The sequence below is a fragment of the Ranitomeya variabilis genome, chromosome 1 (genome assembly GCF_051348905.1).
Source record: "Ranitomeya variabilis isolate aRanVar5 chromosome 1, aRanVar5.hap1, whole genome shotgun sequence".
Taxonomy (NCBI): Eukaryota; Metazoa; Chordata; class Amphibia; order Anura; family Dendrobatidae; genus Ranitomeya; species Ranitomeya variabilis.
In genome coordinates, this window is record NC_135232.1 from 341,298,292 (window position 1) to 341,312,568 (window position 14,277).

Genomic DNA, 14,277 nt, shown 5'->3' on the forward strand with positions numbered 1-14,277 from the left:
TTGTCCACACTTTTTATTTAATTTGTGCATCAGTCCACTCCTTATTGCTGCCTGCCATACCTGGCTGAGATTACTGCAGGGAGAAAGTAATTGTAGGACAGTCCCTGTTTTTTTTTTTTTTTTGTGGGAGATTAAGATTGGCATTTCTGCTAGAGTGCCATCCCTGTGTGTGCCATCTCTCACTGAGTGGGCCATAGAAAGCCTATTTATTTTTTTCCTTGATTTGGGTTTTAAAATCTACCTTAACAAAAAAACACTACATCAATCAGTGGGAGAAAAATATTGGCCTGAGTCAGGGCTTGTGTGCCACTCCTGTGTGTGCCATCTCTCACTCAGTGGGCCATAGAAAGCCTTTTTTTTATTTTTTATTTTATTATTTGGTTTCTAAAGTCTCCCTGAAAAAAATAAAAATAAAAAAAAAACAGTGGGAGATTAATATTGCCCTTTCAGCTTGTGTGCCAGTCTTGACTCCTGGGTGTGCCACCTCTCACTCAGTGAGCCATAGAAAGCCTATTTATTTTTTTGCTTGATTTGGGTTCTAAAATCTACCTTAAAAATAAACACTACATCAATCAGTGGGAGAAAAATATTGGCCTCAGTCAGGGCTTGTGTGCCACTCCTGTGTGTGCCATCTCTCACTCAGTGGGCCATAGAAAGCCTTTTTTTTTTTTTTATTTTATTATTTGGTTTCTAAAGTCTCCCTGAAAAAAAAAAAGTAAAAAAAAAACAGTGGGAGATTAATATTGCCCTTTCAGCTTGTGTGCCAGTCTTGACTCCTGGGTGTGCCACCTCTCTCTCTCAAATTGTGGGCCATAGAAAGCCTATTTATTTTTTTCCTTGATTTGGGTTTGAAAATCTACCTTAAAAATAAACACTACATCAATCAGTGGGAGAAAAATATTGGCCTCAGTCAGGGCTTGTGTGCCACTCCTGTGTGTGCCATCTCTCACTCAGTGGGCCATAGAAAGCCTATTTATTTTTTTCCTTGATTTGGGTTCGAAAATCTACCTTAACAAAAAAACACTACATCAATCAGTGGGAGAAAAATATTGGCCTCAGTCAGGGCTTGTGTGTCACTCCTGTGTGTGCCATCTCTCACTCAGTGGGCCATAGAAAGCCTATTTATTTTTTTCCTTGATTTGGGTTCGAAAATCTACCTTAAAAAAAAACACTACATCAATCAGTGGTAGAAAAATATTGGCCTCAGTCAGGGCTTGTGTGCCACTCCTGTGTGTGCCATCTCTCACTCAGTGGGCCATAGAAAGCCTATTTATTTTTTTGCTTGATTTGGGTTCTAAAATCTACCTTAAAAATAAACACTACATCAATCAGTGGGAGAAAAATATTGGCCTCAGTCAGGGCTTGTGTGCCACTCCTGTGTGTGCCATCTCTCACTCAGTGGGCCATAGAAAGCCTTTTTTTTTTTTTTTTTTTATTATTTGGTTTCTAAAGTCTCCCTGAAAAAAAAAAAAATAAAAAAAAAGTGGGAGATTAATATTGCCCTTTCAGCTTGTGTGCCACTCTTGACACCTGGGTGTGCCACCTCTCTCTCTCAAATTGTGGGCCATAGAAAGCCTATTTATTTTTTTCCTTGATTTGGGTTCTAAAATCTACCTTAAAAATAAACACTACATCAATCAGTGGGAGAAAAATATTGGCCTCAGTCAGGGCTTGTGTGCCACTCCTGTGTGTGCCATCTCTCACTCAGTGGGCCATAGAAAGCCTTTTTATTTTATTTTATTTTATTATTTGGTTTCTAAATTGTCCCTGAAAAAAACATTTTATCTTATTTGGTTTCTAAAGTCTCCCTGAGAAAAAAAAAAAAAAAAGGTGGGAGATTAATATTGACATTTGTGCTTGAGTGACAGTCCTGCGTGTGTGTCATCTCTGTGATTTGGTGCCACAGAAAACAGAGTGTGTAACATTGTGCCTGATTTTCCTTGTGGTCTCACCAACCTGTTAAGGGATATTGAAATCATACTGAAGTTATAGCTCACCGTGTAAGTTGTTTGACAGCAACAAATAAAGTTAATTTGGTTAAGTTTTTCAAACAATGAGGAAGTCTGGTGCAAGAGGTCGTGGGTGGCCGTGGGCGTTCATTGTCAGCTGGTAATGATGGTAGTGGTAGTGGAGCATCAGGTGGTCGTGGGGATAAAAATATTCCACCTAAGTCTGGAGCTGTGGAGGCTGTTTCGTCGTCTGGCTACACAAGGCCTCGAAAGCTTTCTTTTCTGGGATTAGGAAAACCGATTTTAAAGCCGGAGCAGCAACAGCAAGTTTTGGCTTACATTGCAGACTCAGCCTCTAGCTCTTTTGCCTCCTCTTCTGAAACTGGTAAATGTAAAAGCAGCGCGTCGCTTGTGGATGTTCACGGTCAGGGACAAGTCGCTTCCTTGTCCTCCTCAGCAAAAACAACAACAAGAGAGAAGGATGCAGCAGGCGACACAACGGGTTACTCCATGGAGCTCTTTACACATACCGTCCCTGGCTTAGAAAGTGAAACACTTAACAGGCCATGCCCATTACAAGTAGATTCTGACATGGAGTGCACTGATGCACAGCCACAGCCAGAGTACTATGCTGCTCCTTTGACTGAGACCACAACATTGCCCTCTCAGGGTACTGATCCGCAATCAGACCCTGATGAGACTATGTTGCCCCGCCACGAACGCTATACCACCGACCGACACAGTGACACAGACGAAGTTGCACACGAGCTCGAAGAGGAGGTAATAGATGACCCAGTTGTTGACCCCGATTGGCAGCCATTGGGGGAACAGGGTGCAGGCGGCAGTAGTTCAGAAGCGGAGGTGGAGGAGGGGCCGCAGCAGGCATCAACATCGCAACAGGTTCCATCTGCCGGGCCCGTATCTGGCCCAAAACGCGTGTCAAAGCCAAAACCTGTTGGAGGACAGCGTGGCCATCCGGTTAAAGCTCAGTCTGCAATCCCTGAAAAGGGATCCGATGCTAGGAAGAGTGCAGTCTGGCATTTTTTTAAACAACATCCAATTGATCAGCGCAAAGTCATCTGTCAAAAATGTTCAACTAGCTTAAGCAGAGGTCAGAATCTGAAAAGTATCAATACTAGTTGCATGCATAGACACTTAACCACCATGCATTTTCAAGCCTGGACTAACTACCAAACATCCCTTAAGGTTGTAGCACCCTCGGCCAATGAAGCTAGTCAGCAACGCAACATCCCTTCAGTCACTGTAAGGCCACCATTTTCCGCACCACCGGCAGTATCTGTGCAGGTTTCTTTGACAGCCAAAAGCAGTCAGGGTCAGGGAATCACCAGTTTTGTTGGAGGAAATATTGCATCTAGGGCACCGGCGGAAACAATACCGTCTCCAACCGTCTCTCAGTCTGCCAGGTCCACCGGCACACCCGCAAGTTCCACGATCTCCATCTCTCCAGTTCAGCTCACACTACATGAGACTCTGGTTAGGAAAAGGAAGTACTTATCCTCGCATCCGCGTACACAGGGTTTTAACGCCCACATAGCTAGACTAATCTCGTTAGAGATGATGCCCTACCGGTTAGTTGAAAGCGAAGCTTTCAAAGCCCTGATGGAGTACGCTGAACCACGATACGAGCTACCCAGTCGACACTTTTTTTCAAGAAAAGCCATCCCAGCCCTGCACCAGCACGTTAAACAGCGCATCGTCCATGCACTCAGGCAATCTGTGAGTACAAAGGTGCACCTGACTACAGATGCATGGACCAGTAGGCATGGCCAGGGACGTTACGTGTCCATCACGGCACACTGGGTGAATGTGGTGGATGCAGGGTCCACAGGGGACATCAATTTCGGGACAGTTGTGCCTAGCCCACGGTCTAGGAAACAGTTGGCTGTAGGCGTTTGCACCCCCTCCTCCTCCTCTCCTCGTCCCCCTGCAGAAGCTACAGCTCTTCCACAGACCGCAGTCGGCCAACCACTCCATCGGCAGATGACACTGTTGCACACCAGTTGTCCCATTATGGGCCAGCTACTGGCAAGCGTCAGCAGGCTGTATTGGCTATGAAGTGTTTGGGCGACAACAGACACACCGCGGAAGTTCTGTCTGAGTTCTTGCAACAAGAAACGCAGTCGTGGCTGGGCACAGTAGATCTTGAGGCAGGCAAGGTAGTGAGTGATAACGGAAGGAATTTCATGGCTGCCATCTCCCTTTCCCAACTGAAACACATTCCTTGCCTGGCTCACACCTTAAACCTGGTGGTGCAGTGCTTATTGAAAACTTATCCTGGGTTCTCCGACCTGCTCCTCAAAGTGCGTGGACTTTGCTCACATATCCGACGTTCGCCTGTACACGCCAGCCGTATGCAGACCTATCAGCGGTCTTTGAACCTTCCCCAGCATCGCCTAATCATAGACGTTGCAACAAGGTGGAACTCAACACTGCACATGCTTCAGAGACTGTGCCAACAGAGGCGGGCTGTTATGTTTTTGTGGGAGGATACACATACACGGGCAGGCAGTAGGATGGCAGACATGGAGTTGTCAGGTGTGCAGTGGTCGAAGATACAAGACATGTGTCAAGTCCTTCAGTGTTTTGAGGAATGCACACGGCTGGTTAGTGCAGACAACGCCATAATAAGCATGAGCATCCCCCTAATGCGTCTGCTGATGCAAAGTTTGACGCACATAAAGGAGCAGGCGTCTGCACCAGAGGAAGAGGAAAGCCTTGATGACAGTCAGCCATTGTCTGGTCAGGGCAGTGTACAGGACGAGGTAGCGGGCGAAGAGGAGGTGGAGGACGAGGAGGATGATGGGGATGAGTATATTTTTAATGCGGAAGCTTTCCCGGGGGCACTGGAAATTGGTTGCGTGGCAAGGCCGGGTTCTGGTTTTTTGAGGGACACAAGTGACGTAGATTTGCCTGAAACTGCCCCTCAACCAATCACAACCGGAGATTTGACAACTGGAACTTTGGCCCACATGGCGGATTATGCCTTACGTATCCTAAAAAGGGACACACGCATTACGAAAATGATGAACGATGACGATTACTGGTTGGCCTGCCTCCTTGATCCACGCTATAAAGGCAAATTGCAAAATATTATGCCACATGAGAACTTGGAACTAATATTAGCAACCAAACAATCAACTCTTGTTGACCGTTTGCTTCAGGCATTCCCAGCACACAGCGCACGTGATCGTTCTCACATGAGCTCCAGGGGGCAGCAGACTAGGAGTGTTAGGGGTGCACACATCAGAAGTGGCGTTGGACAGAGGGGTTTTCTGACCAGGTTGTGGAGTGATTTTGCTATGACCGCAGACAGGACAGGTACTGCTGCATCAATTGAAAGTGACAGGAGACAACATTTGTCCAGTATGGTTACTAACTATTTTTCATCCCTTATCGATGTTCTCCCTCAACCGTCATTCCCATTTGATTACTGGGCATCAAAATTAGACACCTGGCCAGAATTGGCAGAATATGCATTGCAGGAGCTTGCTTGCCCGGCAGCAAGTGTCCTATCAGAAAGAGTATTCAGTGCTGCAGGTTCAATATTAACCGAAAAAAGGACTCGTCTGGCTACCCAAAATGTTGACGATCTAACATTCATTAAAATGAACCACAACTGGATTTCGAAATCTTTTGCCCCACCTTCCCCGGCCGACACCTAGCTTTCCTATGAAAAGCTCTTGCCTGTGGACTACTGTGAATTACTTTTCTAATGTATAATTTGCTGCAGCTGATTGTCCAGCATACGACATGTTTACACCTCCCTAAATGGCGAAACTCCCCACACGGGGCCGTGGTATCGCGACTTGGCGCAAGCACCCGTGAGACTGCTGTTTGTCTGAAGAGGTGGGTGTGGCCGCTTTTGGTCGACGGCACTGCCACTGGGTCCCTCATAGTACAATGTAGTGTCTCTGGCGGTGGTGGTGCGCACCCAACGTCAGACACACCGTTGTAACATGAGGGGCCCTGGGGCGGTCCCGCCGGCCTCAAGAGAGTTCCCCCCTCCCCCAGCTCAAACTGTGCTCTACCACGTGCAAAATTATGTCGCACAGCTCCACCAATCTTTAGTCTATTCGCTGACATCATTCAATGTCTGGCACTGACAATACAAATTTGTAGACATCTATGATGCAACTTAAAGTAGTCTGTGTCTGTGTCCTATATTGGCACCATTAAATAGTTACTGCCAAATTACTATGTCAGAAACTCAGCAGATGAGCCCACCCCTGTACCTAAGTATGCCACCTTTTTTTTTTTTTTTTTTTGGTTGTTTTGCGAGACATTAACATTTATTTATATTTTGGGAGTACTGGGACAGACACTCCTTGCAATACTCCTCCACTGACCACCAAGCTGCCTGTGTATCCATGTAACCGATGTAAAACTGCCATGAGCCTATTGTTTGTTATTTTAGGCCTTTGATAGCCTGTCTGCGGTCCCTACTTTAAATACTCCTCCACTGACCACCAAGCTGCCTGCCCGTGTATCCATGTAACCGATGTAAAACTGCCATGAGCCTATTGTTTGTTATTTTAGGCCTTTGATAGCCTGTCTGCGGTCACTCCTTGCAATACTCCTCCACTGACCACCAAGCTGCCTGCCCGTGTATCCATGTAACCGATATAAAACTGCCATGAGCCTATTGTTTGTTATTTTAGGCCTTTGATAGCCTGTCTGCGGTCCCTACTTTAAATACTCCTCCACTGACCACCAAGCTGCCCGTGTATCCATGTAACCGATGTAAAACTGCCATGAGCCTATTGTTTGTTATTTTAGGCCTTTGATAGCCTGTCTGCGGTCACTCCTTGCAATACTCCTCCACTGACCACCAAGCTGCCTGCCCGTGTATCCATGTAACCGATGTAAAACTGCCATGAGCCTATTGTTTGTTATTTTAGGCCTTTGATAGCCTGTCTGCGGTCCCTACTTTAAATACTCCTCCACTGACCACCAAGCTGCCTGCCCGTGTATCCATGTAACCGCTGTAAAGCTGCCATGAGCCTATTGTTTGTTATTTTAGGCCTTTGATAGCCTGTCTGCGGTCACTCCTTGCAATACTCCTCCACTGACCACCAAGCTGCCTGTGTATCCATGTAACCGATGTAAAACTGCAGTATTTTGCTTATAAAAAAGAAAATACTGGAGAGATATCAAATGCAGACATTTTAACATTAAAAACAAAAACACATACAACAAAAAACTGGTACAGTACAAAAATTGGCCACCAGCTACAAAAACTTTCTCCTGCAAGTAGTTAACTGAAAGGTTTTTTTCCATTGAAAACACAGATATGGCATCCACCGAGTGTTGTCCTGTCGCGTCTTCTTTATATTATTGCCAAGAAGCTGCAACTGAATAAAGCTGAGCTTCTACCTTCTGCCTCTTATTAACTGCTTTTTTTAAAAAAAATTGGCCACCAGCTACAAAAACTTTCTCCTGCAAGTAGTTAACTGAAAGGTTTTTTTCCATTGAAAACACAGATATGGCATCCACCGAGTGTTGTCCTGTCGCGTCTTCTTTATATTATTGCCAAGAAGCTGCAACTGAATAAAGCTGAGCTTCTACCTTCGGCCTCTTATTAACTGCTTTTTTTGAAAAAAATTGGCCACCAGCTACAAAAACTTTCTCCTGCAAGTAGTTAACTGAAAGGTTTTTTTCCATTGAAAACACAGATATGGCATCCACCGAGTGTTGTCCTGTCGCGTCTTCTTTATATTATTGCCAAGAAGCTGCAACTGAATAAAGCTGAGCTTCTACCTTCGGCCTCTTATTAACTGCTTTTTTTGAAAAAAATTGGCCACCAGCTACAAAAACTTTCTCCTGCAAGTAGTTAACTGAAAGGTTTTTTTCCATTGAAAACACAGATATGGCATCCACCGAGTGTTGTCCTGTCGCGTCTTCTTTATATTATTGCCAAGAAGCTGCAACTGAATAAAGCTGAGCTTCTACCTTCCGCCTCTTATTAACTGCTGTTTTTTAAAAAAATTGGCTGTTCCGGCCTACTAAAGGTGTCTGCCCCTGCCTGGTGTCCTCAACTGAATAAAGCTGAGCTTCAACCTTCTGTTCCAAAATAACGATTTTTAAAAATGAAATTGGCTGTTCCGGCCTACTAAAGGTGTCTGCCCCTGCCTGGTGTTGTCCTCAACTGAATAAAGCTGAGCTTTTACCTTCTGCCTCTTATTAACTGCTGTTTTTTTTAAAAATTGGCTGTTCCGGCCTACTAAAGGTGTCTGCCCCTGCCTGGTGTTGTCCTCAACTGAATAAAGCTGAGCTTCTACCTTCTGCCTCTTATTAACTGCTGTTTTTTTTAAAAAAAATTGGCTGTTCCGGCCTACTAAAGGTGTCTGCCCCTGCCTGGTGTTGTCCTCAACTGAATAAAGCTGAGCTTCAACCTTCTGTTCCAAATTACGATTTTTAAAAATGAAATTGGCTGTTCCGGCCTAGTAAAGGTGTCTGCCCCTGCCTGGTGTTGTCCTCAACTGAATAAAGCTGTGCTTCAACCTTCTGTTCCAAATTACGATTTTTAAAAATGAAATTGGCTGTTCCGGCCTACTAAAGGTGTCTGCCCCTGCCTGGTGTTGTCCTCAACTGAATAAAGCTGAGCTTCTACCTTCTGCCTCTTATTAACTGCTGTTTTTTTAAAAAAATTGGCTGTTCCGGCCTACTAAAGGTGTCTGCCCCTGCCTGGTGTTGTCCTCAACTGAATAAAGCTGAGCTTCAACCTTCTGTTCCAAAATAACGATTTTTAAAAATGAAATTGGCTGTTCCGGCCTAGTAAAGGTGTCTGCCCCTGCCTGGTGTTGTCCTCAACTGAATAAAGCTGAGCTTCTACCTTCTGCCTCTTATTAACTGCTGTTTTTTAAAAAAAATTGGCTGTTCCGGCCTACTAAAGGTGTCTGCCCCTGCCTGGTGTTGTCCTCAACTGAACAAAGCTGAGCTTCCACATTCTGGCTTTCGGCCTATACTATCAGATATTAAACTGCATTTGGCCTACTAGTGTGGTTAGGCCCTTGAAACAGTGTCTGCTGCTCTTGGGTTTGCTACTCCACTGAACAAAGCAATGCCGCCTGTTTAGTCCTGTTACCAATTTTGAACTGCATTTAGCCTACTTTATTCTTTGGCCCTATATCGGTTTCCTCCTCATCCTGCCCATTGCCCAGCCACTGCTAGATGAGTCTGCTGGTACATTGACCTAGACCACTACATTCCCCTTGTACTCTACACAGCCAGAATCTGACTCTGCTGAAAGTAAGGTTCCCCTTCCCGCATGTTATACCACCTTACACAGGGAAAAGAGGAAGGTGCAGATGAAAGTGCAGGTTCCTTTATCAGGTGGGGGGGCATACTCGTTGGCGACGTCACTGGCACAGGGCCCCTCAGAGTACGCAAAAGTGTCGCTGCTGGTGGGAGGCGCCCCCGCCATGCAAACACACCGCCGTACTTTGAGGGGACCTGTGCCAGTGCCAATGCGAACGAGTGGGCCCCCCCTGCTTGCTCAGGATCACAGCACTTGCAACGTTGAAATACTTACCTCTCCCTGCAACACCGCCGTGACGTAGTCCGCATTTCCTGGGCCCACGAAAAACTTGAGCCAGCCCTACTCCCCCCACAACTTTTGCCAAATGACCCCCAATTTCCTATGCCCAACTATTATTATAAAGTTAATTAAGATTGACAAGCTTCAGAAACAAGAGTGGATGTTTTTGGCATTAAAATGGGCACTGTAGGTGTTTTCCTGGCCTCCACTCACTGCCGACTATGCTTCCCCATTGACTTGCATTGGGTTTCGCGTTTCAGTCGATCCCCGACTTTTAGCGATAATCGGCCGACTGCACTCGACCCGACTCTGGACAAAGTCGGGTTTCACAAAACCCGACTCGATCTTAAAAAAATGAAAGTCGCTCAACTCTATCCAGAACCATAGAAAACTCAGTAGAATGGCAGTGCACGACAATCAAAGTGATGAGGTCCTACTTTTGTAAGTATACGTATTTTTGTATTTTTTTTTGTTAAACTTACTTAGTCATAGTGATATCTGCACTGGTGATTGCTGGAGCTGCTGGTTACCAACATAAATTTAGTCCCCAACTTGATCATTGCTTTGATCAATACTGAAGGAGTGAGCTCATGTCAGAAATCGTCACAGAACAGTATATCTTAGTTCAGGCAGTACCACCTCCCTTCGTATGCTATTAGGTGGGTAAAGTTGGACTACAGAACTAATGATTTGGGCAGGTACAGACTAGAGAATTGGGACAATTATGCAAATCACACTCCGATGTGTGTAATAGTATGATCTGATTCTCTCGGATGGGGAGAAGTTGGAGAAAAAAAAACATTTCTCCATATTTTACATTCTATCTGTCCAGGGAAATCGGACAGCACTCAGGTGTCATCCGAGTGCAGTCCGATGTTTTCTACAGACTCATTGACTTGCATGGCCACATGCAATCCAAATATCAGATCAAAATTAGGCATGCAGCGTTTTTTTTCCCTTGGACTGGCTCAGTTAGTGGAAAAAATCTGAAATGTGCACGGCCCCATAGACTTACATTGGTCAGAGTGCAGACTTAAAATATGGTCATCTGCATCTGCCCTTTTATTAAGCAGTTACAAAAATAATCCACATTTAACCAGCAGCATGTAATTGTAGAATTAGGAAAAATGGAAATAGAGAAAGTAATGGATTATGGAAATTATGAAAGGCTGACATAAGCAATTTTAGCATACTTATGGAGGTCTATGAGGGGCGCATTACACTATATGAAGGACTATGGGCTGTGCAGTATATTATATGGAGGACTATGGGATGCATTATACTATAGGTAGGATTATGGGTTGTGCGTTATACTATATGGAGGACTATGGGGAGTGCATTATAATTTTGCTATGGGGCCCCATGACTTCTATGTATGACCCTGGTGAGTATAATTTATTTATTTTTTTACATATTAAAGAACAGCAGCAAAACGGGGGACATACATCAGGATGGGGCCAGGATGAGGGACATACATACCAGGACGGGGGGCCGCATATATATGTATTTACATATTGTGAGGCAGTGACTCATGTCACAGGTAGGGGTCGCGGTGTCTTCTCCCCAGGTTGTGCATGCAGACGGATGAAGACCATTGGTGTGCATGGGAGTCACGGATTTCCTATCCGGGTTTTCCATGTGGCTGAAGGCCACAGGTTTATGTGTTAAAAAGCCTTGCAGTAAGAGGTATGGGTGTGTCAGGTGTGTGAGGTGCACGTCAGTATCAATCTAGTGTGTGCTGGTGTGCAGAGCAGAGGTCTGAAAAGCGCTGGCTGAGTGCATGGAGGCACAGGCCAGCAGAGCCAGCACCCAGGGCAGCTGAATAGCCTAGCACCCGCAGTGTGTACAGTGATGCAAGTTGTCCATGGTACTGGTCTCGGATGTGGACCGTCCTGTGCCCGCAGGTGGATGTCCTGTGCCCGAAAGAGACGGATGTGGACAGTCCTGTGCCCGGAGGTGGATGTCCTGTGCCCGAAGGAGTCAGATGTGGACAGTCCTGTGCCCGGATGTGGATGTCCTGTGCCCGAAAGAGATGGATGTGGACAGTCCTGTGCCCAGAGGTGGATGTCCTGTGCCCAAAAGAGGACTAGCATGTGTAACGATTGCACATAGGTGGATATGGTGCCCGGCTGCTATCCGGAAGATAGCCTGGGCTGTGTACGGCTGTGTGAGTAAAGAGACTGTAAGAGACTGTGATACAGTGATGCAAGACACCCACTGGAACTAGTCAAAGGGGGCTGGCGTGTGTAGTGTCTGCAACATATAAGGCTGTGTATATGTAGACTGTAATATGGCGTGTGGTCGTCCAGGGAAACTGGACAAGGGAAGTCTGACCTCTTTAGGGACTGTAAGTTTAAAGCCATATGATATGTATTACTATGAACTGGTGTGAACTGAACACTGATAATACACACTGACATTATGTGCATTTGTGTGAATTGGACTTTAATGCTGTGAGGAAACACATTAAAGACACTTTTGTGTTGGAACTTTGTGGGTCACTGCCTCTTCACTACCTAAGATGCTACTACAATCTTACAATATCTATTGAGGATGGGGAGGGGCCCAATCCAAATCTTACATTGAAGTCCATCAGACTCTCGTTACGCCACTGTACATCACCTATGTGCCATCTATAACCAAAAACTTCAATAATCCAAATTTCGGTTTACATTTTGTGAATTACCTTTCCTTTTGGGCTCTTCTCATTTGCAGGATACATGAAAATTCCACCATATACGAGGGTTCTGTGAACATCAGCAACCATTGAGCCAACATATCTGGAGCTGTACGGAGCGCTGCCATCCTGAACGAGAGAGAAGGACAGTTTATCCACTCACTCCTTGACTGTTTATTCTAGCTAAATTCGGCATTTTGGGCTCCATGTGTGGACTCATATTCATGTATTTTATATACTATTTGTTATGAACATCACCTTAAAGGACTGTCAGCACAGAATGACTGTTGAAACCAAGTACAGGCACTCAGTGCTTCACTGCGGGGCCTGTCATTTATATACACCTTTCTACCTCCTTTCTTTCCTTCACTCTCCACCTCCCTCTTCTTTGATAGACATCTCTGGCTTCATAGACCTAGAGAAGTGCGGAGACAGATGGAAAACAAGCAGGTGGGAAGGTGTAGTTAAGGAGCGGACATATCGCCTGTGCAGCTGTGTAAAGCGGCCAGGGTGGTAGTCGTAGCAACAGGCTGTAGTGCTTCCACACCCTGGCACCACACAGATGAAATACAATGTCCCTTCTGCTTCATGTGCAGCAGTACACTCACATTTAGGCCGGGGTCACACTTGCAAGTGTGATGCGAGAAACTTGCGCGAGTCTCTGGCATCAATACCCGTCATTGCCGCCGGCACTCGAGGCCGGAGTGTGTGAGTATGCAGCTGAATGCTCGGGTCCCGAATGATGGCGGCATTGCCGGGTATTGATGTGAGAGACTCGCGCAAGTTCCTCGCATCACACTCGCAAGTGAGACCCGGGCCTTACTGTCAGGGTCCCCTCGGCTACTTTCACTCCAGGTCCGCATCCACCAATCATCTCAGAGACAATGTCCTTTTTCAACAGTTCAACTTTACTTAGCAGTAGGGTATCCGTCACAAATGCAGCACAGTGTACACAGAGTGGCATCTCACGCTCTTCCTGCCTTCCCGGCAACCTCTTTTGCATCTGGCTATCCCTGCCTCGCTTCCTGCAATCCCTGCCTTGTCGGACAATTTCTGTCCCATCTGTGCCTTTAGGCCCACCAGCCTTCTGCCATTCCCCTGGTCCGGCTTTGAGTTATAGAGTAGCTGTCTCGCTGTCTCATATCTGTAGCAAATGCGCATCGTTTGGGTCTATCAGCCGGTTTGATAGCGTGCAACAGCCGCAATTTGTACCCCATAAAACTTCTTGCTTAGGTGTGATTGTCGTGCACACACACACACACACAGATTTTTTAGGGCTCCTTAAAGTAGCTATCCCATATAGCCTCTACAGATTTGTCGGTGATGGATGGCCTACCAGAACGGGGTTTCACCACCAAACTGCCGGTTTCCTTTAACGGCTTACCCCACCGAGTAATGTTATTCCTATGTGGTGGCGCTTCGTTATATACGCACCAATATTCACATAGCACTTTGGTCACGGATTCGAATTACAATCTTTATATCCTTAAAAGGAGGGAGGCAATGCGATTACAGCCAAGTACCGTAGATATTATGAAATTCCATGGCTTTCAGAGAAAGCATAGCTTGAAAAACCGGCCAGGGATCATATGAAGAAACCTGACGAGCCCTGAGGCCATGCCATAGTCAGGAGTCTCCCCATTGTACGCAGCTGGCTTTCTAAATAATATTTTTATTGAAACACCATAGCGTTTCGGAATCAAACATACATGGCTACAATTGTGCAGCTAAGCTCTGATTTATGCTGCCAGTGGGTTGTGCAGGAAGAAACTAATGAAAGGTTTCCTCTAAAGTTTCTCACTACACAATGGAGTATCAGATTTTTTATTATTATTATTATTATTATTAATAATAATAATTTATATAGCAACATTAATTCCATGATGCTGTACATGTGAAAAGGGGTTACATACAGGGTTATAGATATCGTTAACAGTAAACAAATTTACAGTGACAGACTGGTACAGAGGGGAGAGGACCCTGTCCTTGCGGACTTACATTCTTCAGGATAGTGGGGAAGAGACAGGAGGTTGGTGTGCTGCAGCACTGGTGGTGGTGAGTCGGCAGCTCGGGTGGTCGTGGCAGCAGCTCGG

The 14,277-nt window shown here is 45.7% G+C and overlaps 1 protein-coding gene across 1 annotated transcript in view; it reads right to left on the reverse strand.

Moving 5' to 3' along the window:
- The window catches only part of LOC143818199 (fructose-1,6-bisphosphatase isozyme 2), a 50,842-nt gene that overhangs the window by 14,808 nt on the left and 21,757 nt on the right, over positions 1-14,277 (reverse strand). Inside the window, exon 6 of the mRNA XM_077299590.1 lies at positions 12,194-12,313. Within this exon, the coding sequence (XP_077155705.1) occupies positions 12,194-12,313 (120 nt within the window). The remainder of the gene's footprint in view (positions 1-12,193; positions 12,314-14,277) is intronic.